General features: G+C 42.5%; 2 protein-coding genes, 1 long non-coding RNA gene and 1 pseudogene across 12 annotated transcripts in view; 1 reads left to right on the top strand and 3 right to left on the bottom strand.

Annotated features, from left to right (window-relative positions):
- The window catches only part of GSTO2 (glutathione S-transferase omega 2), a 25,292-nt gene extending 14,782 nt beyond the window's left edge, over positions 1-10,510 (bottom strand). Inside the window, exons 1-5 of one of the 7 annotated variants that reach the window (XM_042961166.1) lie at positions 10,214-10,510; positions 9,029-9,129; positions 3,740-3,850; positions 3,362-3,470; positions 589-811 (exon numbers count right to left, since the gene is read on the bottom strand). In XM_042961166.1, the coding sequence (XP_042817100.1) occupies positions 589-811; positions 3,362-3,470; positions 3,740-3,770 (363 nt within the window). In that variant the 5' untranslated portion in view covers positions 3,771-3,850; positions 9,029-9,129; positions 10,214-10,510. Of the gene's footprint in view, positions 1-588; positions 812-3,361; positions 3,471-3,739; positions 3,851-7,268; positions 7,287-9,028; positions 9,130-10,090; positions 10,186-10,213 lie in introns of those variants that run through there. The other 6 variants (XM_042961167.1, XM_042961165.1, XM_042961170.1 and 3 more) reach the window with 6 other exon arrangements.
- Positions 10,486-15,989, top strand: LOC122232092. 4 transcript variants are annotated; one of them, XR_006209445.1, is made up of 4 exons: positions 10,486-10,576; positions 10,658-10,691; positions 12,924-13,093; positions 15,649-15,989. It is a non-coding gene; the product is annotated as an uncharacterized LOC122232092 (long non-coding RNA). The 4 variants fall into 4 exon arrangements; XR_006209444.1 differs by having other exon boundaries at positions 10,658-10,702; XR_006209443.1 differs by lacking the exon at positions 10,486-10,576 and having other exon boundaries at positions 10,596-10,691.
- Positions 11,926-24,096, bottom strand: GSTO1 (glutathione S-transferase omega 1). The gene is made up of 6 exons (XM_007080311.3): positions 23,861-24,096; positions 23,532-23,640; positions 19,462-19,684; positions 16,346-16,444; positions 12,910-13,016; positions 11,926-12,153 (listed from the first exon to the last, which is right to left on the bottom strand). The coding sequence occupies exons 1-6, from the start codon at positions 23,892-23,894 to the stop codon at positions 12,000-12,002; spliced, it is 726 nt and encodes a 241-aa protein (XP_007080373.1). The 5' UTR covers positions 23,895-24,096; the 3' UTR covers positions 11,926-11,999.
- On the bottom strand, positions 17,243-17,334 carry LOC122232233 (annotated as a pseudogene).

Here is a 24,096-nt window from a genome sequence, read left to right as displayed (position 1 = left end):
ATAAAGCAGGTAGGGCCCTGCTTGGCACAGCATAAATGCTCAAGATAGGTCAGCCATTAATGTTCTTGAGTTGCTTTTATTTCTTTTCAAAGAGAACTATCATAAAACTCCATTTTTTCTTGTATTATCAACAGGTATCCCCTGTTCTCTCTTCTTCATGTTTCCTGGGTAGTTGGCACTGTTGCTCTGCATAAAGTCCAGTCCCCCTTCATGCACTACCTTCTTAACACCCCAATTTTTTTTTACCTGAAACCTTAGAAATATTCCCCTTAAAGCACTACCAGTTTTCAGCTCTTTCAACCTTCCCACCTTGAGTCACATGGTCATGACCACACCGTAACCATACCTCTTGAGTCTCCTAGTTGAAATGGAAAAGAACCTATCAGTTAAGCCTTTCATCTTTAATATTAGAGGTGAGAGCCCTACTATTACTCCATACTAGTTTTCCTTCTAAGATGCACGTAGTATTAACACAAAACAACCTCATCAATGATTTAGCTTTAAAAATCATTAAAAGGTTTGGGAGGTTTGGGAAAGACATACAAAGTAAAATAGACTGTAAGTGGCTTTTTAAAATTTTGGATATACCTTATAGAATAGCTCCAATAACATCTTCTGGCGAGCCCGCTCATAAGGGTCATATGGATACAGCTTCCTTCCAGGATAAGCATCATCCAGGTACTCACAGGCGATGACAGATTCATAGATCAACTGACATTTGCTGTTCTCCAGGACAGGAATTTGGCCAAAAGGGTGCTTTGTATAGTACCATTCAGGCTTGTTTCTCAGGTTAATGTTGATTACTTCATGTCTTCAAAAGCAGAGGGAAAATAAGACAACAAAAATGAGAGGCTTACGCAGACAGACATTCATCTGGAAGGCAGAAGCAATCAATGTATAAAATTTCAATTTGCAATAAGTTTTTCAAAGTTTAGGTTTCTACAAAGAAAAATACATAGCAACATCATTGTCTCCATTGCTATAGTTACGACGAGCTAGGGGTGCCTGGGTGGCTCAGTCGGTTGAGTGTCTGACTTCGGCTCAGGTCATGATCTTGCAGTTTGTGGGTTCGAGCCCCACATCAGGCTCTGTGCTGACAGCTCAGAGCCTGGAGCCTGCTTCGGATTCTGTGTTTCCCTCTCTCTGCCCCTTCCCCGCTTATGCTCTGTCTCTCTCTCTCTCTCTCAAAGATGAATAAACTTAAAAAAAAAAAAAAAAGACGAGCTAAACATTTTTTCTGCCTTGTGTTGTTTGCTCTTTGTGATTCCTGCCTCCAAGAGGTTCAATCTCCTGCCCATTATCACTGCTAGGAAATAGTAGAGCCAAGCTGAGGGTCAGGAAGTCTGACTCAGAGCTCACACTCTTAAGTACAGCATTACAGAGTTTCCTACGTTTTAAAGCTTGCAAATACAAACATGATGTTAACAAGTCACAAAAGGATATGGTAAATATTAGTAGTTATGAGCTCAAACTCTGGCATCAGACTGCCTGTGGTTTGGACTGTCTAGCTTGTGATGCTGGCCAAATTCCTTAACCTCTCTGTGTTCGGTGTCCTTAATTGTAAAATGGGAGGAATCATTGTGGCCATCTTGGCATTGTGGTGAGGATCAAATAAGTGTGTCTAAAGTGCTTGGGACAAAAAGAGGTCAGAGTGGGAGAGAGCCAAAGCATAAGAGACTCTTAAAAACTGAGAACAAACTGAGGGTTGATGGGGGGTGGGAGGGAGGGCAGGGTGGGGGATGTGTATTGAGGAGGGCACCTTTTGGGATGAGCACTGGGTGTTGTATGGAAACCAATTTGACAGTAAATTTCATATATTAAAAAATAAAAAAAATAAAAAATAAATAAAAATAAAATAAAAATAAAAAATAAAGTGCTTGGGACAGTGCCTAGGTACATAAGCATGTAATAACTTTTTTATTCTTCCCATTATTATTAGAGGCTCAAGCCTACAAAGTTACCAGAAGTGCTCACATATGTTTAAAAGAGTAAAGGAAACAAATGAGTATATTCTTTGCTCAGTCAAGGAGAGTATCTTAAATCCTAAAGCAGTGGTTTTCAACCAGGAGTAATCCTGCTCCATTCTGCAGGGACATATGTCACTATGTGGTGCCACTTTTTGATTGTCATATCTAATGGGTAGAGACCAGGGATGCTGCTAAATGCCCAACAATGAAGAGGACAGCACCCCACCCCACCCCAAACACACACACACACACACACACACACACACACACACCAAAGATCTACCTGGCCCAGAATGTCAATAGTGCCAAAGTTGAAAAACCCTGCCCTAAAGAAATACTTACATTGCTTCCTAAACTATCAACTTGTCACTTAAGGGTAAAACCTGGAGCTGTTGTTATTTTAAATAGGTGACCTTAGGGCCAACTAGACTCAAGCCGTAAGGAAGAATCTGGAAGTGTATGCCATATACACTCAACAGAACAGAATTGCATAATAAAATGTCTCTCCATTATTATTTCTTGGTATTTCTCTGACATCAGTCTGAAACTCTGAAGTCAACCCTTAATGACTCCCTTAATCCCTTAATGACTCTCCAAGAGAGTCAAAAGCCTGGAATAACACAACCTCAACACTTTGGCCAGCCGCACTCCTCAGTCCGTATTCCAGCAAAGTTGCTCTACCTTCCATACCCAGACCTCCTCTGCAGGTGCTAGTTTTGCAAAATTCCTTCTGGAAGAAAATGTACCTATTTCTCAGGCATGTTAGAACCTTCAAGACACCTCTTGACTGCAGTTCTTTCTACCTACTTCATTGTTTGGAACTATTTGTTCATTCATTCAAAAAATATTTTTCAACACCTACCATGCACCAGGCTCTCTTCTAGCTCAGGAGTAAAACAGACAAAAGCCCTACCCTCAGAAATTACATTTGGCCACCGGGGGCGGGGTGGGGGGTGGCGGTGGTGGCAGTGGGGCCGAGGAGCGTGGAGGGGAGAGGAACGAACGGATAAAATGCTGGATGCGGTAAGCGCAATGAAGAAAGTGAACTGAAGTTGCCTGGTTGCCTGGGTGGGGGGCCCATTCGCTGGAGCAGTCAGAGGAGGACTCATAGCAGCCGCAGTGCCCTTCCTTCACAAATATTACGGGAGGGAACCGGCTCGCCAAAAGGAAGGTTCAGTTTACCGCGAGGTGTCCAGAAAGTTTCCGGCACAGACACCGCTACGAACAAGCCATGCAGGTCAGGACCGCCTGCTAAAGAACCCGCCCTCTGCTAACCACTTACCGACTCTGCCTCAGAAGAAAGGGACACAAGGAGCGCCTCTGAAACCCCGGCAGGGCGCCCCAGATTTTGGGCACCCCGCTCGCCTCTGGGGCTCTGGCTTTCAGCTTCTCACCTGATGCCTTTGGCCCGGAGGACAAGGCGCGTCCTGTGCGCAAAGGGGCAGAACCTCATACTGTAGACGCGGATCAGGCCCTCTGGGACGGGCCCCGGGGGGCAGCTTCCTGCGGGGGGGTGGGAGGGATCGAGGGACCGGTGAACCCACGGGGAGGTGGGCTCACTCACCTCCCGGGGATCCCAAGAGAACTGCTCGCACCCCGCCTCCCGAGTCCCAGAGAGGACACATTTCATTCGGCTTTTGTGCAGAGAAACCCCTCAAGTCCCTCCCCGCCGCGCTGGTCTGGGGGCCATGGCCCGACAGCCCCATCTCCCAGAGCCAACATCCCCAGCCACGCGGAGCCCCAGTCCGGAGACAGCTGTCGAGGGGGCTCACCTTTCCCCAAGGTCCTGGTCGCATCCTCCATGGTCTCCCGGCGTCTGCGCGGCGTGTTACCCTCGCCGTGGCCGCAGGCTCTAGGGACAGCTTCGCTCCAGCCTGCCCCTCCTAGCCCCAAATTCAATTTTTGAGTGACTGAGGTCGGGGTTGAAGGGGAGGCGGCGAGGGGACAGAAGGGAAGTGATCTGGGAGGGGAGCTAGGACAACTTAACCAAGAGAGACATCTGCCCAGATCTGGAAGCCCAAAAGTCAGAGTGAGCAAGAGAACCCTGAAAAGAACCCCTTGCCTTGAACACGTGGGAGAGCATTCAGGGTGGGTCTCTCCTCCAGATCCAAAGTCCCTGAAGATTGGGCATTTAAACTCCAGCTTGTATTTCAAGGGAGTTTAGTAAAACTTGACCAGGGTAATGATACGTTTTCTTTCCCATCCTAAACCCTCCCTCCTGCATCTCTAAGACAACTGGACACAACCTCCCTATAATGAATAAGATTTGTTTGTTTTAAGTGAAGCCAGACTTCCTCCGGATATAGCAGATAAGGATGAAAACTTGTTAGTGTTGAAATCTTGCGTGACCCAGAGAGTGAGTGCCTCCTTAAATTTTTAGCGAATCGAGGCCCCTCACTTGCTTCACCTTTATTCTGGCCCTATTTGTGACATTTTATCCCAGCTACAGAAAACTAGTAAGGAATAGGAACATTCTTTACCTAGAGGCAAAGACAAATTTGTAAATTCTTACCACTCCCAGCACTCATTTCAGAGAAAACTCGAATTGCCAAGGAAAACATGGCCAACAACCCAGCAATACAGGGACCACTTGGATAGCTCTTCCGTCTACCTTACATAATGGAGGTAGCTGGTCTTTGTTCTGACCCTGATCGGCTGAGATCATGAAATTTAGCAGGTGGTAAAATAATTCCTTTAATTTTACAGGACTTGGTTGAAATGGGAATTGCTTGTCAATGGATTGTATAAGATTGACAGGTAAAGAAGGAAAGAAAAGCATGATCTGTCTCACTCACACCAACTGATTTCCATTGACTACCTTGTTTGATTCCCATGACTACTCAGTTAGGCAGCTAGTATTATTCCTATCTTGCAAAACAGAAAAGAGCCTCGGAAAAATGAAATTACTTGCCCAACGTGACCAGTGAGTGGGGTTGAAGAACTTTAAAAGTTCAAAGCCTGACTTTATTGTCTTGGCCTCTAAAGTTGGTTAAGAGGGTAGGAATGTTAAGTCCATCCTTATAAGTATTAATTATGTGTGAGATATAACACTTAACAGCTGCTCAGATGTCCACTAAATTTAAATACCTTTATTAAAATGACAGAACCTAATTATGTAACTTATGAATGGGTATCTTTTGGCCTTTGGAATTCCAATCTATCCAGAAATCATTGGTTAATAGGTTTGTTTTTTTTTTCTACTGAATAAGAATCTTTAAAAATCTTCAGGATAGTGACTCGGTTACATTTTTTGCTAAGTCATTCAGAGTGAATTCATGTGGTTTTGAGTAGTTGTCGCTTTATAAGAATTGGAGAGTGGCAAAAATGTTTGAATAAGTGTTCTCTGAAAAGAAAATATGTCAGTAGGACATCTGGTATTGCAAAAGGTAAACTGACTTGCCATGCTAACAATTTTGCATTTTGGAAGACGGATAAAGTAATAGGATAACTACTATTCTGGAGCTAATTTTGACCAAGAACAACAAATTAGTGGAGCGCCTGGCTGGTTCACTTGGTAGAGTGTGCGACTCTTGATCTGGGGGTTGTGAGTTTGAGCCCGACCCTGGGTGTAGAGATTACTAAAATATTTTTTTAAAGGGCGGTTGGGGAAAGAACAAATTGGATGGTAAGATGAAAGCAATGAATATAGCCATATCATGTGAGAGCTTCTTGGTAGACAAGGAAGTGACTCCTCGGCAGACCAATGTATCCTCACATAAGAAAAGCAGATTCAAAGAGTTGGAAGAAAATATATCCAGATTTTAAAGGGGGGGGGGGCGGGCATAAGAAGAATGTGAAATTATTACTAACACATATTTGGTGCTTTATGTGTATTCAATCATTTAATCCTTAAAATAGTCCTATAAGAATTCTATAATTTTAGTTTAAAAGACGACCAAGCTGATGCTAGCAAGGTGAAGTCACTTGTCAAAAGCCTCACAACTAATAAGAGGTGGAGGGAGGATTCTGAAGCCTGGAAGTTCAACTCCTGGGGCAGCAATCCAACCAGAATCTTATTCTATCCCAGAGTTGGGCAAACTTTTCTATAAAAGTTGAGATAATAAATACTTTAGGCTCTTCTAGCCAGCTTGTCTCAACTACTCTCTACATTTTAGGGTGAAAACAGCCAGAAATAATATACAAATGAATGGGTGTGGCTGTGTTTCAATAAAACATTGTTTGTGAATGCTGAATTTAAATTTTATATATACTTTAACGATTTTATTTTTAGAGTAGTTTTCGATTCACAACAAAATTGAGAAGATACGATTTCCCATATACTCACTACCCCTACACATACACAGACTCCTCCACCATCAACATCCCCCATCAGAGGTACAGTTTTATAATCGATGACCCTGCATTGACACATCATTGCCCAAAGCCCACAGTTTTCATTAGGGCTCACTTTTGGTGAATTTCATATAGTTTTCATGTGGCACAAATTATGATTATTCTCTTGATTTTTTTTTCAACATTTACAAATGTAAAAACCAGGGTGCCTGGGTCACTCAGTTGGTTAAGCATTCACTCTTGGTTTGGGCTCAGGTCATGATCTCATGGTTCATGAGATGGAACCCTGCATTGGGCTCCGGGCAGACAGCACGGAGCCTGCTTGGGATTCTCTCTCCCTCTGCCTCTCTGTCTCTCTGACCGTCCCCTGCTTGTGCTCTCTCTCTCCCTCAAAATAAATGAATAAACTTAAAAAAAAAAAAAAAGAAGTAAAAATGTAAAAAACATTCTTAGGTCTTGGACTGTAAAAAATCCAGCAGTGGAGGGGCACCTGGCTGTTTTAGTCAGTTAAGTCTTCGACTTTGGCTCAGGTCATGATCTCATGGTTTGTGGGTTCGAGCCCCGCCTCCGGCTCTGTGCTGACAGAAGCCTGGAACCTACTTCTGATTCTGGGTCTCCCTCTCTCTCTCTCTCTCAAGAACAAATAAACATTAAAAACCAGCACTGGACTGGATTTGACCTGTTGGCCTTAGTTTGCCCATCCCTGCTCTATACTGACAATGACTGAATTAACAATAGACAAATTGGGAATTCCATTAGCAAAGTAAAAGGTTCCTGAATCATCTTATTACTATGCCAGAAGAGAATGTATTTCCAACTTTTTTCTCCTCATCCCCACTCATCAGGAAAATCAACTCTAAGAGTTGGAAGATATTATTTATTAAAAGTATACCTGTGTGTTGGAAGCCACATTCTAAAATGGGAGTGTAGTTGGTGAAGTTAGAAAAGATAGAATGATGGAAACATTTCTTTCTCCGAAAAGAAGTAATATATTGTCAAGATTCTTACTTGGCACTATATTTAAACCCTGGCTTTGTCCATACAGAGAAAGACAGATACCATATGGTTTCACTCTTATGTGGATCCTGAGAAACATAACAGAAACCCATGGGGGAGGGGAAGGAAAAAAAAAAAAAAAAAAAAAAGAGGTTAGAGTGGGAGAGAGCCAAAGCATTAGAGACTGTTAAAAACTGAGAACAAACTGAGGGTTGATGGGGGGTGGGAGGGAGGGCAGGGTGGGTGATGGGTATTGAGGAGGGCACCTTTTGGGATGAGCACTGGGTGTTGTATGGAAACCAATTTGACAGTAAATTTCATATATTAAAAAATAAAAAATAAATAAAAAAAAAATAAATAAAAAAAATAAATAAATAAACCCTGGCTTTGGCTCTTGGGCAAGGTATCTAACCTCTTGGACCTTCATCTTCATCATCTGTAAAAAAAGAACACTAATCGTAGCTACTTGATAGGTTTTGAATATTGAATGAAATCGTGCACATCCTCAGTATAGTAAGAGCTCAGTGTGTTTGGAAATTAATGACTAATATTAGTGAATAAGAACACATGTCTAATAGCATAGTGCACTCCAATTTTGTATCTATAAAGATGAAATGTACCACAATTCTGCTTTGCCAAGCACATTAGAATTAAAATTCAACTCAAAATACTTATTTCACCAGCTACCAATTTAATGCCAGTTGAATGGGTTGCAGGCTGCAGGCTACATTTCAGTAGTGTGGTTCTTAATCTTACCACTGAATGCTATGGTTTCCCTAGAAAGATTTTAATTATGACCTTTAAGCTTATCCCTACTTCCTTTCTAAGAACCAATATGTACCTCTTTGAAATCCTCTTTGCAAACGTTCTTCTTATGTTATCATATCATGTTTATACCACTATTATACTGATTCACTCAAGCAAGAAATAGTAATAGGGCTATATGAAACCTACTCTAAATCATTTCTAGCTACCTGAAACAGAACCGGATCAGTTTTGAAACTGTAGAGAACTTCAGTCATGAGTGATAATTATTCAAGCCTTCTAGGAAAAGAATGCCACCAGAGAAATAATTTCTTTAACTACACACGTCTCTGTTTTGAGAAACGGAGAGAAAGCAGAGTTTGCATTTTTCAGTTAAAAAACTTTTTTTTTTGTTGTTACACCAATCTCTGACAGTGGCAGAAACTGGAGGACATTTCAGAAGCCTAATTTACGTGAAAAATTATCTTACCGGGTGTTCAAAACTTGTTCGCCAAGTTCAAAGAATGAGATAAGTAAGGGGAAATTCTCTATTTTCAAATAGGCCTAAACTCAGGACTGTTTCCAGCAAGTTGGGCTCATAGGGAATCCTGTGTTCTAATGCCTTTGGGACTTTTTTGTTTCAGTTTTATTGAGACATAATTGACATACAGCTCTGTATGAGTCTAAGATACAAAGTATAATGGCTTATATAAATTGTATAATGATTACCTCAATGAGTTTAGTTAACATCCATCTCCTCATACAGTTAAAAAAAAAAAAATTCTCCCCACGAGATCTTTTAGGATCTATTTTCTTAGCAACTTTCAAATATACCATACAGCAGTGTTACATATAGTCATCTTGTTGTACATTACATCCCCAGGACTTACCTATAACTGAAAGTATGTAACTTTCCACCACTTTATTTTAATCCCAATGCCCTCCTGAACTACACACACACACACACACACACACACACACACACACACACCAATCTGGGACACATCAAATAAGATTACTAAAGTTACCAGAGGAAGAACTTCATCATCCCACTATGGAATCCTGCGTTAAAGGAGACTTTCTTCCTAAGTACTGGATTCCACTTTCCTATTCCTATTTCTCCTTACAGCTTGGGGGATCAAAGAAAAAAAAAATTAAACATTTTAATATGTTATCATTTGAAAGAGCAAAGGCAGATTTTCAAGATCCTGAAATTAGCCAAAGTCAAATATTTGTAAAACTTAACAAAACACACTAAACTTGAAAAAGGAACATCAACACTTCCTGTTAAATCCCAGACATAATAGTGGCGTGTCCAAAAGGTGGATACTATCCTCTCCTGGCTCAGCCTCTAAATGCTAGTGAATAGAGACTGGGGCAGAAGCAAATGTATGATCTTATCTCAAGAATGCTCTGAATGACTGTAGGAGTTCAGGCTGGATTTAAATCACCTCTTTAGCATTTACTAGCTTGGTGACCTTGGGAAACACACAACTTTCTATGCCCCAATGTTCCCCCTCCCATAGAGGGAGCCAATAGTACCAACACATTCTGTAGCTTGGGGAGGATTAATTCAGATACTGGTTAAGAGACATTTAATACCTAGCAAGCATTCAACATTAGCTATTATTTTTATTAGTAGTTGAACGTAGCAGGGGAGTCCCATAAATCCTCACAACGTGAAGACTTTCGCGGGGACCAAATTTGCCTGCAGCCAATGCCCTGTAATGTAGCTAACCTAGTGGTGCCGAATGCAAGCCTGAGAATTCCTGATCTTCGGTCGTCTTTACCTACTCCAGCCAAATCAGAAAAATAAGAATAATTTAATGAGGTTTTTTTTTCTTTAAGTTAAAGGGATTCGCTTTAAAGACCTGTTCTTTAAATTATAGAGCTTGTGCTTTTCTTGATGTTAAAATCTTTGATGAAACTTTGATGAAGATAAGTCGTTGGGTTTTCCTTTTAAAAGTGTTAGGCAAACCCGAAATTCGTGAAAAATCCAAAATCCATTATTGACCTCAAACCTCTCTCCCTTCCAATGCACCACAGACCGGACAGACCCACCCGGTGGAGGTAACAAGAGAAAGACACACCGGAGTGACCCACGCGCGCCCGGCGGACAGAATCGGAAGTAGAGCGGAGCCAGCCGCAGCTGGCAGTGGCAGCGGAGGGAGGCGGGGCCCAGGCGGAACCCGCCCCTTAGAACGCGATCCTACCCGCCGACTGGCCGCGGCGCCTGGAACTCCAGCCAATCTTTAAAGCCTTTGAAAGCCCTATGGCCAAGCAGTGCGGAGCTGAGCCAATGGGCGGCCGCGTTACAGGCTCCTGGATACCGAAGTCGCGAGTGCTCGCCGTGTCGTAGCTGGCAAAAGTAGAAGCCAGGTCGTGGCTGGCAATGGCAGCTCAGCGCCCAGGTCTACATCCGACTGAAGTGTGCCCGCAGCCGACCGGGGCCTGGAGGGTGGGGCAGGCGGACGGCGGCAGAAATGAGTCCACCCGGAGCTTGGGCGTGGGTGGCGGCCGAGGGTTTGCGGCAAGAGGCCTTTTGTGAAGTCAGTCGGTTCTCACGGCCTCTCAGGGTGCGGTCCTCGGATCGCCTGCATCACCATGGGGCGGGGGTGGGGGTGGGGGAGAGCTCATTTCAAATGTGGACTTTGCAGCCCACCCTGGACCCACCGAATCGGAAATCCAGCGGTGAGCCTTAGGTGATTGTTATGCGCTCTTACGTTTAAGAATATGTACCGGAAACCAGACTGTAATGGGGTGGGTCGACAGCTCACTGATATTCACAGTGTGTTGGCTGTGTTCTCGATCTTTCTGCCAGCATCTTAAGGACTCATTTAGCCTCGGGATCTTAGTAAAACCATCTGTAGAATGAAATGATGCTCTTTGACCTTTTTTTTTTATTTCTTTAAATTTTTATTTTTTTAACATTTGTTCATTTTTGAGAGGCAGAGAGACACAGAGCATGAGCAGGGGAGGGGCAGAGAGAGAGGGAGACACAGAATCTGAAGCAGGCTCCATGCTCTGAGCTGTCAGCACAGAGCCTGAAGCGGGGCTTGCATTCAAGAGCAGAGAGATCATGACCTGAGCCCAAGTTCGACCCTTAACCAACAGAGGCACCCAGGTGCCCCTGACCTACCTTCTTCTAATGGAAGTAATGTGATGATAAAAATTAAATAGAAGCTCGGTGGGCTATGGAAGATAGCATTAATATTTCTGAATTACTCATCCAGACTTACATCGGAATTGATAGATGTGGTCTCCGCATTATTTAAAAAAAAAATTTTTTTTTTAATGTTTATCTTTGGAAGGGGGTAGGGCAGAGAGAGAGGGAGACACAGAATCCAAAGCAGGCTCCAGGCTCTGAGCTGTCAGCACAGAGCCCAACTCAGGGCTTGAACTCCTGAGACAGTGACTTGAGCTGAAGTCAGAAGCTTAACTGACTGAGCCACCCAGGCGCCCCTTCACAGTATTTAGTTACATTTATGGGATACCTGCCATGTGCCCAGCATGGGAGTTGGTACGAAGAATTTGAAGGGCATTGAGATTGAAGACGGGGAAACCAAATAGGAGGACACTTAGTCACCTAACTTTGAGGTGTTATCAGTCTGGTCTTAAGTGGTGACAATGGGAATAAAAAAGGTAGTGAAATTAAGTTGATGGAAAGAAAAGAATGAGGAATTGAAAACTTGAGAAGGCAGCTGTTGAAACAACAGAGTATCCAAGTGGAAATGTCCTATGGGCAGGAAGAAATCTAGATTGAAGTCCAGTTCTCACCAGAGATGATTTAGAGATTTTCAGCAGAAACTATGATAAAACCCTTAGAAGCATGTGAGCTTACATTTCTGTAGGAAGGCCTCAAGGGCCTTAAGCCACGATGTTAAATCAGAGAAGGTGATCCAATGAGACATGAGAGCATTTGGTGAAATGAAAGCATGTTTTACTCGTATTCGTGAAGGGAAATATCAGACATCTCTTCATGGCTGACTCCTGCCCCCATCAGAGCCCATAATCACAGGCCTCAGGGCTGTTCTGCAAGTAGAGATCTAAGAAACCTCGAAAGGCCTTCGCCTCAATGAGGAGGGAGGACACTGCAGGATCTTCCCTCATGGCTGCCATCCAGAGCTTAAGTTTTGGAGTGTGATCTACACACCTGTGGGAAGGGAAAAGAATGAACGTGTGAGCTAGATGAACTAGGAAGGCATTGCAAAGTCTCCTGTACCATTATCAGTCTACAGTTTCCTTTTGTTTTCCTCTAATCTTTTAAAATATTTCTTTACAATGCACATAATCAGAATATTAGATTTGGAAGATATTTTAGAGGTCTTTGTTTTGTGGAAGAGGAATCCTAGAGTCAAGTGACTTGCTCAGCACAAGAATGCATCCAGGCAGACTGATAACTTTGTTAAAATGAGAACATGAAAGACAGCCATGGATGTTATATAGTTATTATCTATAGCCAGACTGACTAAAAGTAACCCAGAATAGCTCTAAGAATTGGGAGTAAGCCAAGGTGGCTGCCTAACTTCAAAACATGGAGTTTGGAAACTAGTGTAGGGATCCTGCTGGAAAATGGGAAGGAGCATTGGTCATACAATCCCACATGATAAAGCTTATAAAAATGCACTTACTTACGGATTTTTAGCCAGAAGGGAAGGAGTAAATTATTTTTAAAACATTTTGTTACATGTTGCAGTACTCTCTGCCCACCCCTGTACCGCACACTCCAGGAATGGAGAAGGGGGGTGAGTATATGCCCTGGATAGTCCAAGACTCTCCTCCTGTCTGCTTGTGCCCATTCATACCAGTTGTATAAAACAGTTTCATTTTTGTTCAGGAAAAAAGGTCAACATATAATATGCCAGTCATCATTATCCTAAATTATGTACAAAATACTCAAATGTCTTACTCATTTAACTCCAGAACTTCGAGCCGTTCAAACCAGGGCCAGATGAGGTAATCAATCATAGAAAGAGAATTGCCACCAAAGAAGGTTGTCTTCTTATTGGTCAGAACCTGAATGTTAAACAGCATGAGAGTACTGCTTAAGTGTGCCTTTCGTAAGATTCATCATCAGATATTGTGAAGACCAGGTAAGTAGAGGAAGTGAGAGAAGTAGCTTTTATGCCGACATATTCAAGTTGGCTTTTTGTTTGAACTTTAGAATCTCCTGGTTTGGGATGAAGCAAACAATCAACAAAATAAACTGGAAAGTAGAGAAAAATAAAACAAGCCACAGACTACAAGATGTTTGTAATACACACACCCAACAGGACTGGCATTCAGAATATAGAGAGAAATCCAACACCCCTGGGGAATCAATAAGAAAAAAAGGCAAACAACTCATTAGAAATTTGGGCCAGACTTGAACTTCATAAAAGAGGATATCTCTATGGCCAAAAACCATTTGAAAAGATAATTCAACTGCATTAGTCATCAGGGAAATGCAAATTAGGGCCAGAATGTAATACTACCACACATCCATCAGAATGGCTAAAATGAACAAGACAAAGTTAGCAAGCATGCGGAGCCACTGCTGGCAGGAGCACAAACTGGCACAACCATGTTTTCACAGTATGTACTAAAGCTGCCTGAATGTTCATACACTCCAACCCCGTGATTCTCCTCTTTGGAAATGTGAACATTCGTTCACCAAAAGATAGATACGAGAATGTTAATTGCAGCACTATTTGTAATAGCCCCAAGATAGAACTGTTCACTGTCCATCAGTAGTAAAACGGATAAACAAACTGCTGTAGTCATAGGTTGAAACACTATACAAAGAACAGGAATGAACTATACACAACATAGATGAATCTCACAAACCTAATGTATGAAAGAAGCCAGACCCCGAAGAGTACATATCATAGGATTCCATATGTATAAAGAGCAAAAACAGCCAAAACTAATACTGTTTCTTGTTATGGGTGCTAATTCCATGACTATGTTTACTTTGTAAAAATTCATCAAGCTGTACTGATGCTTTGGGTACTTCTCTGCATGTAATACTTCAATTAAAATTTTACCTAAAATATGCTGGAAATAACTGGATTAACTATTTTTTTAAAGGTTTTTTTTTTTTTTTTTTTTTTTACATTTATTTATTTTTGAGAAACAGTGAGACAAAGCATGAGCAGGGGAGGGGCAGAGAGAGAAGGAGACACAGAATCGGAAGCAGGCTCCAGGCTCTGAGCAAGCGGTCAGCACAGAGCCTGATGCGGGGCTCCACAAACTGTGAGATCATGACCTGAGCTTAAGTCGGATGCTCAACCGACTGAGCCACCCAGGCGCCCCTGGATTAACTATTAAACTGATGTCAAAATTATTTGAAAGCCAAAACAAGTCGTATGTTCCTGAAATTCAAGAACATGCCTTGGTATTAATGGTTTTGCCAAAGTAAAGAAACTGAGAATATTATCTGCCTAATAAACCAACTTACCGTTTCTAAAACTTCTGCAATTTTCCTCAGGGCCCATATAACAGTCTGCATTATAGATTGATGGCATATATCAACCATCTACTACCAAACTAAATATCTGAAGAGTATAGACAATGTCTTACTTTCTACCTCCCATACTTTCCAGCAGAGTACCTTGTAGTTATTAGGCACTCAGAATTGTACAATGAATTGATGTTAACTGGGTCTGTCCTTAAACTATAGTGTCTGGTTATTATATTCTGCATAAATAAAATTTAGTATGACAGTTTAAGTCAGAAGGAAATAACCCTCTCAGCAACCTAAAGCATGGAAATGATACTACTCACTTTGAAGCATGAGTTCTTAATCTGGAGTCTGAACTTAGATGAGAAAAAAGTACATACCTTCTCCCAACTCCACTAACCCCACAGTTATCAGGTATTTCCATTATGAAATAAACCACAGTAGAGTTAATCTTACATATTTTAATTTAAGCATTTAAAAACATGGGCTTTACCAGGTTGCCAAACACAAAAGTCTTAATCTTCAAAGAAACAACATCCCACGTGCATTCTCTGACCATAATGTAATTAAATTAGAAAACAGCAAAAGATGTAGTTTAGGAAACTTACAAGTACATGATCAGTAATTGGTAGGCAATGAGAAAATCATGGCAACAGCAAAAAAAAAAAAAAAAATTAGAACTGAACAATGAAAGTCCTTCACAGTAAAACATACTGGATGCAGCTACGATGTTTAGAAGTAGTGTGTTAGTCATTAATGCATTAAACAATCAAGAAAGACTGAAAATAAATGCATTGAGCTACTGAACTCCTGGGCTAGTTAGTAAAAGCAGAAACAGCCAAACCCTATCAAATGGTTTCTGAGATTAGAAATACAGGGAAAGTAACCCAACTCATTTTATCAGGTTAGAATATCCTTGATATAAAAAATAAGGACACTATGAAAACAAAATAATAGCTCAATCTCATTAATATACAACACCTTTAAGTATTCACTAGTTCTATAGTATATAGAAAAATCCATTGAAAACAAGTAATGCTAGGATGGTTTAACACCAGAAAAATCTGTCAATAACACCATATTTATCAGATTAAAGGTAAAAAATTCTATGAACATATCAATAGATGTAATATATATAGACAAAACATTCAGTAAAGTCTAACACTAATGCATGACTTTTTGTTTTTTACTTTTTGTTTTTTACAGACTAGAAACATTTTTCTTAATGAAAAAAAGTTGTGAAGAAAGTCTACAGCAAACTTCAAACTGACAAAATATAGGATACATTCCCATACAAGACAGGAACTATGTCTAGTAAAAACCCAAGGCTGAGCAAGGAAATGGTATGTTTCAAGACCAAGAGAAAGACTTGATCTAAAGGCCCAAATGGCAGCTTTGCCCCAAGGGAGGTAAAAACTCAGCCAGGCTTCTCCAAGTTTCTTTACGATTCATGGCAAACTCTGTGGTGGGAAATGTTTATTACGTATTATTAAGTGGAAAAAACACAGAATAATATCTATGCCCTGATTACAGTTATGTTAACCTTCCTTTCTTTCTTCCTTTCTTTTTGTTGTTTTTTTGTTTTAATATATGGATGAGGACTAGAAACAGGCATGGAAAAATGAAAACAGGTGACAAATTGTGGAAATATCAGTGCATTTCTCCCCCTTGTTAACATCAGTGCAACAAATTGTTTTAAAAGCAAGCCATGACAAAATATTTTTAGGTGTGTTGATTTCTATCTTAAATGCACCTGCTTATAGCAATCTGTTGTAACCTAAAATTCCTTAATTGATGTTATTACTAACTGTCACAAAGTGATTTGGGAAACGGGAATAGAAAGAAAGAAGAGGGCAGGAACAGTGTATCATTTACTCTGATAAAAGCTAGGAGAAGAGATTACCTCCTCTAACTTGCTGAATTCTTTACGCAATTCTTCTTTTAGGCCAGAGCCGTCTTCGTTATTTTGTCTTCTAATGAAGCTTGTTACCAAAGGGGGAACCTAGACAGAGTAATTTCTTACTGTCAGTGTGAGGCTAACTGTACCGGCCCCCTCACTGAACCCTCAGAGTCCCAGTTCAGGGTGTTTGAGAAACTTGAAAGGTGCACCCATTCCTGTGTTCACAGAGGTCAGGTATCAATCTTAGAAACAATTTTGCGGTGAAAGGTGCTGTTTGCTCAGGATTTTATAAGTTGCAAATAGTAGAACCCACTTTGGCGAGTTTGAGCCAAAAATACCTTTTAAAAAGTATTGAGTGGCCCATTGAATTATTGAGAGGCTGAAAAAAAAAAAAAAAAAAAGGCTGAGAACTAAGCTGGAACATTCCAAAATCATGCTCCGAGCTGACCTCATGGGAAGCACCCACTGCTGCCAGTGAGCTGAGCACTAGGTGCTGCGGTTTGTACCTTTGCCAGAAGTGGGACTCGGAGGTAACTAAAGCCCGGAATTTAATCTTGCAACCGCCACTGCTCCCGAAAGCCTGGGGCTCTGCGCCACCCTCCCACCCCCTCCCCTGCCACTCCCACCAGCAGAATCAGTGCCCTGCCCCAAGCCTGTCTCCCCACATTGCTCATTTCTCATCTTTTTTTACCTTTAAAAAAATTTTTTTCTTTAATGTTTATTTTTGAGAGAGAGCCAGAGATAGAGGCAGAGACGGAGACACAGAATCCAAAGCAGGCTCCAGGCCCTGAGCTCTCAGCACAGAGCCTGTTGGGGGGCTTGAACTCCTGAACTGTGAGATCATGACCTGAGCCCAAGTTGGAGGCTTACCTGACGGCGCCCCCCCACCATGCCTTTTTTAAAAATATGGAACGCTTCGCAAATTTGCATGTCATCCTGGTGCAGGGGATGGATGGTTCCAATTTTCATACACGCGCTGCTGAAGCAAGCGCCACATGGCTCATTTCTGAGCCCAGCTCCACCATGTGTGTTTCTGACAGGAAGAGCCTAGGTCCCAGGCATTGGCCCCAGCTGCAAAGGGAGCTGGGGAAGAGAATTTTTCTGCTTTCCACCTCGGGGAGGACATGAGAAGGGTGTTCGAAGGGGCTGACTACCTGAAGACTCACAGGCGTAGTGCCAGATGCTGTAGGGCTCCTGCTGGAGGCATTTGTGTGTTTTCTCACTGCGAGAGCTTGAAGTCCACTCGTCTCAGTTTATCAAAAGGTGCTTGTAAAAATCCAGGAGAATGTCCTGATATCCTGTCCCTATCGGTACAGCTTGCCCTCTTTGGAACTGAAAGTTTGCTGGCAGCACTTCTGCACGCAGTTCCATCTGGGCATGCCTGCTTTATCTATCCCTGCCTTGCCTTAAATGTCTGCTCCATATGGTTTCCTATATATCAAGATATCAAGTCCCTTTGCAATGCTCTTAATTTCTGCTTCCTTAAAAAATGTATTTTTTACATGCCTTTGGTTTGTTAAGCCTCCAATTATATAAACACACACACACACACACACACACACACATATACACACACACACATTTATACACACACACACATCTCTAAAGCTTCAATACCTTTACTGTTAATCTCTGTGTCTCAGTTTCAAGTTCTCAGGAAAGAAGATGATTGGCTGCAGGTACAGGTGGGGGCATTTCTGGTTTGCTGAGAGCTGTGGCCAGGAGGGAGGGGGCATATGGTACCTAAGGCCACCTTTTCCCTGAATGTGAGCTGGGAAGTAATGGTGAACATCTCCAGCTTTTAGCTTATTTTCTTTCGAGACAATACAATGAATCTTTTTTTTTTTTAAAGTAATCTCTACACCCAACATGGCGCTTGAACTCACAACCCTGAGGTCGAGTCTCATGGCGCTTGAACTCACAACCCTGAGGTCGAGTCTCATGCTCTACCAACTGAGCCAATCAGATGCCTCTACAATGAATCTCTTGTTACTTTTTTTTTTTTTTTTTGAATTCTCCAACACCTTTCTTCTAATTGCCATGTTCCCTGTCTATCACTTTTGACAGCAGCTATCTGCTATTTCCCTCTCCTTCTGCTAAGCCAGACAACTCCCTCTTCCTTCCCCATTGGCTTCCCTTTGCAATGTCTCCTTACATAATACATTCTCTCTGTAAGTTCCACCTTCTAGGTATTTCTTTAACCATTTAAAGAAGACGAGATATGCCGACATATATTCTGATGAATAACAGGGGTATAGAGATAACTTGACATAGCTATACCTGTTGTCTACTATTGGGCATTTCTTTGTTAATATCAATTGTTTGAACTATCTACAACCTTGATGCTGATTAAAATAGTTCTTCTACAAGAATGTCATTTACTCAGCTAAGAACTACTGCCAACACACAGTAGATGCCCGCTGCTAGACACTGTGGCTAGAACCACAAGAGCTAACACAGTATTTACCATGTGTCAGACTCTGCTCTAGGTGTTTTATATAAACTGATTTTTATCTGCAAGAAAGGAGCAGTTATTATACTCCTTTTACAAGCGATGAGCTGAGGCACAGAAGTAAATGAGTAACTTTCTCAGAGTCACACAACTAGGAAGAGGCAGAGTTGGTCACAGACCTAGGCAGTGAGCCAACAGTGATGGGAACACAGCTTCACCTTCAAGGAGCTCACAGCCCTGGTGCAACACACAGGCAAGAAGGCAGGCAGTCACTGGCCCAGAGAAGTTAGCACATGTGGGAACACAGCTGGGCACTAAGCCAGCGCGGACAAGCTTCTGGAAGGCAGCAGAACCTGAGCAGATACATGAACAAGAACTTGGAGATAACCAGGCAAAGTGAGAAGGGGGAAGATTTAAGGAGGAGGTGGCAAGTCTGGGAAAGCTAAATATTCAGCGGCTGGAATACAGTGTCCAAAGAGTAAGGAGGGCTAACATTGGAGAGGCAAACAGGAACTGGATGGTGAAAGGACTTGCAGGACATGTCAGAGCAGATAAGAGCACTGCTTTCTTTTCCTTTCCCACATTCCTGAGTCATAAATGACAACACCGATTTAGCTTAAACAACAAAGTTTGTTCAAATAAGAGCTGAGATTTCTTATACACACACCTTAGAAAATAACTCAAAGACCATCTTTTGGCAAGCTTTCTCATAGGGGTCATCGGGCAACAGCTTCTTCCCTGGATATGCTTCATCCAGGTACTCACAAGTAATGGCAGATTCATAGATCAGTTGACCCTGACTGTTTTCCAGAACTGGCACCAGACCAAAGGGATTCTTCGTAAAGAACCACTCAGGTTTATTTTTCAGGTTGATGTTGATGATTTCATGCCTGAAAGACACACAAAAGACAATCAAGAGAGTGGAACTTTTTCTTTCTTTCTTTCTTTCTTTCTTTCTTTCTTTCTTTCTTTCTTTCTTTCTTTTTTTTTTTTTTTTTTGGTACTTCTGAGTAGATCCTTACCAGCCCTACCATCCACTTAGCTGATTGGACCCCAAATTTAGGAATCAAATCAGTCTTGATTCCTTCTCCCTTGCTCCCTCTGCCTCCAGTCAAATAAATGGATGGATCATCAAGACCTGTCGGCTAGACCTCAAATCATATCCACTTTTCAGCTATACTGCTACCATCTGGTACAAAACATCATCTGCCAGCTGGACCACTATAGTAGTCTCCCACTGGCCACTGCTTCCACTGTGCCCTCCCTACAGTCCATTTTCCACACACAAGTAAATTGAATCAGGCCACCCTCCTGCTTGCAACCCCTTGATTGCTCCTCATTGCAATGAGCATAAACTCTAAGCCCCTCTGTGGCATGTGATCTGGCCTGTTCTTACTTGTCACACCTGTTTCCTATAACTTTCCCTCTGGTCATTACAATCTGGGCACACTGGCCTTTTTTATATTCCTTGAATTTGCCAAACATGTTCTCACCTTAGAACATTAACATTTATTGTTCCTCTGCCTTCTCTGCCTGTCTTCTCAGGTCAAACACCATTCCAAGAGGCCCTCCCTGACCACCCTCTCTGAAGCTGCTGAGAGCCTCTATTAACATGATCATCTTGTTTTCCTGATGACATGTATCTGAAATTACTTTGCTCACTTATTTACCTGTTTATTATGTCACCTCCCTAGAATGTAAGCTCCTTGAAAGCGGGGATTTTGTGTATCTAGTTCATATTAATAAACAAACATGTAAGTGAGTAAAATTTTAAACAGATTTAAATGCTGTGAAAATAAAAGTGGTTTCAGATAGGGTACTCAGTAAATATTTATTGAATGAATGAATAAGTGGAAAATGCTTCAAGATTGTCAATAAGATAATCCACTTTGGGGTATAAGGTATCATTGCAAATTATAGGAGGTACATAATTGAATTGTATCCATTACCTACTATAAGAGAATCAACATGATAAAATTCAATTCCTCTTGCTAAATTGAGTAGAAAGGTCCTCATTTTTAAAAAAAAATATTAAGGAATGCAAAAAATCCACCCACAAAACCAAGTTTCAGATTAAATGTCCATGCATTGTTGTTTTTTTTTTTTAATGTTACGTGAGTAAGCTACGCTAAGCAAACCCAAAAGGAGGAAAACAAATGAAATCCAAGCTATATTCAGACTGTAATTAGATCTAACTTGTTTCTTGCCTGAGAGATTGTAGAGGAAATAAAAGAAAGGAAAGCTTCATATAATTGTTAAATCTGAGTAATCATTCAACAGAACAGGTTAGTTACTCAAAAATAATAACACACCAACACCTTTTGTTTCCTACTTCCCCATCCACCTCAGAAGTTAGAATAGTATTTAGTTTGAGGATTTAAATATGTAATCCCCCATGGAAACAGAAATGGCTACAATGAACCCTAGAATTTGTGTATCAAGAGGTTTGTGTGCAGACAGATTACTGGAACTCAGATACAAGCCATGGAAAGAAATACAAGGCCAGCTCCCTGCCAAGGAATTATCAACACTTCTGAAATTTTTATACCATGAAACAAAAGTTGTTTTATACCAACAACAACAACAACAACAACAACAACAACAACAACAAAATGGGGGGTTTTTTTGTGATAAAGAACACACTTAGAACACACTTGGATTTGTCAACCTGACATTATGAGCTAACAAGTCAACACACCTGCCATGAGTTGGAAGATGCACTTTTTAGAGAAAACCACGCTTTGTCAGGTTATACCATGTGAAAATGTAGCACCTGTCCAATAAAAGTCTTCTGGGTGTGAAACTGAAAACTGATTCAGAATGTAGAAGACCTCTGTTGTTTCCTGTTACCATTCTTCACCCCCATACACACACTATTTGGGTAAAATCAGTCCAGTTTTCCTTTGGAAAACTGTCCCAGTAAATAAGGTAGGTTGTTTTCAACCTAGTGTTCCAGCGGGGCACATTAACCAGGATTTTATGCCTCCCAAGCCAGCTGTGCTTGCTCCTATCCTTTTATCTTTATTTTTAATGTTTATTAATTTTTGAGAGACAGAGTGTGAGTGGGGAGGGGCAGAGAGAGAGAGGGAGACACAGGATCCAAAACAGGATCCAGGCACAGAGCCTGATGCGGGAATTGAACTCACTGACTGCGAATCATGACCAGAGCTGAAGTCGGACACTTGACCGACTGAGCCACCCAGGAGCCCCTATACTTTCCAATTACATAAGCATAAGATACATCTTTTTTCAATCCAATTTGAATAAGATTAGGATAAAATACAAAGTTTGGGATAGATGTTATTGAATGTTGAGCATTTTGCTATGTGTTCAGAATCAATTTCATCCAAATAAGATGCAAATTTTAGTGAAGTGATGGCTAATTCAAAAATATTTTTGGGGCGCCTGGATGGCTCAGTTGGTTAGGCATCCCACTTCAGCTCAGGTCATGATCTCACCATTTGTCAGTTCAAGCCCCACATCGGGCTCTGTGCTGACAGCTCAGAGCCTGGAGCCTGCTTCAGATTCTGTGTCTCCCTCTCTCTCTGCCCCTCCCCTGCTCACACACTGTCTGTCTCTCTCAAAAATAAACATTAAAGAAACAATTAAAAGAAGAAACTTTTTTCCTTCAGAAAAAGAATGCATCTTACATTCTTTTAGGTAAAATTATTGTCTGCCTAATTCTCCCCCTAGAAAACTAAAATTAGTTTATAAACCTTAAGCACATGGATGGAAAATTTCTTTTTTTTTTTTTTTAATTTTTTTTTTTTAACGTTTATTTATTTTTGAGACAGAGAGAGACAGAGCATGAACGGGGGAGGGTCAGAGAGAGAGGGAGACACAGAATCTGAAACAGGCTCCAGGCTCTGAGCAGTCAGCACAGAGCCTGATGCGGGGCTTGAACCCACAGACCGCGAGATCATGACCTGAGCCGAAGTCAGATGCTTAACCGACTGAGCCACCCAGGCGCCCCAAGATGGAAAATTTCTTAAGAATGGGGGCTATGTTTTAAACTTCCACACCACAGGTATCTAATGTCTGCTCAACAAATTCCAAAGATCATTGGAAGGGAGGGGATTCCAATGGATATTTGGTATCAGGAGCCAACTGACTATCGCATACTCTCTATGCATAACCCATTGGTCAAAAAAACCATGCTAATTTCAAAGAGGCTTCGCAAAAGACTAAATTTTTAGGCATAGACACTTTGACTCAACCAACAACCCAACCTATAAGAATATGTCCAGTACAATTAACTCAGCACTCTGCCAGGACGGTCAAGGCCTGGACTCTGTCCTGGGGTAAATTACCAACTATTAGGGAAGGGACTATATACTCAGAATAACAGCAAACAGTATTAGATATCAGACATGAATGTAGAAGTGGGGTGAAAGCAAAAGGGCAGTGGACCAAGAATCAGGGATCTACCAGACCCAAAAGCGCTGCTGTCAAGTGATCTCCCGTATCACCAGCTTTACCAGAGCCTCAGCTTTTCTAATCCATAAAGTGGTTAGGTTGATCTAAATGGGGAGTCCTAGACTGGTGTAATCTGTGGCATTCCCCCTACCTCTCACCCTGGGAAGTGGGTTCATAATTTGCTCTGTCCCCCAAAAGTCTGAGAATAGTCTATTTTGCAGGAAAGGAAGCCCTGGGGCCCAATCCGAGGTTCCCCCCCGGCCGCCCCGCAGCAGCTGGTTCCCGGGCGGCTGGGGGAACGGCCCCTGCCTGGGTCCTCACCCAATTCCCTTGGCCTTCAGGACCAGGAGCGTCCTCTGGGCGAACGGGCAGAACCTCATGCTGTAGACGCGGATCAGGCCCTGGGGGACCGGCCCCGGGGGCGCGCTTCCTGCGGGGGAGACGCGGCAGTGGTCACGGCCCCGAGAGCGGCCGGGACTCCCATCCTCCCGCCACCCCCGGGCCAGGCCGCGGAGAGGTCCCGCGCGCTGCGGCCCCGGCCCGATCCCCGCGTGCGGGGGACCCCCTAGGTGGCTCCGGAACAGCCACACCGGACACGCGGCAGGGGGTGGCCGAGATTCCCCCCTCCTCCCGCGGCCGGCCGGCCTCACCCTTCGCTAGGCTCCTGGCTGACCCTCCGGACATCGCGGCGCAGGGCAGGCCCAGCTCGCGACCCAGGGTGTGCAGGCGGTTCAGGAAGTACGTCGCCCCTCCCTCGGTCCTTGCTCCCTTCTCTTCTCCTCTCAGAAGTGCCTGCCGGGGGCGGCCGCCAGCTGGGCGGGGGCTGTGCTCTCCGGGCCCCGCGTGGCCCCAGGCGCTTAATGAAAGCGGGCGCGAGGCGTCCAGA

This window comes from Panthera tigris, chromosome D2, assembly GCF_018350195.1.
Source record: "Panthera tigris isolate Pti1 chromosome D2, P.tigris_Pti1_mat1.1, whole genome shotgun sequence".
NCBI lineage: Eukaryota > Metazoa > Chordata > Mammalia > Carnivora > Felidae > Panthera > Panthera tigris.
The sequence above is the reverse complement of the archived record's forward strand: the minus strand, read 5'-3'. Positions and strand labels throughout refer to the sequence as shown.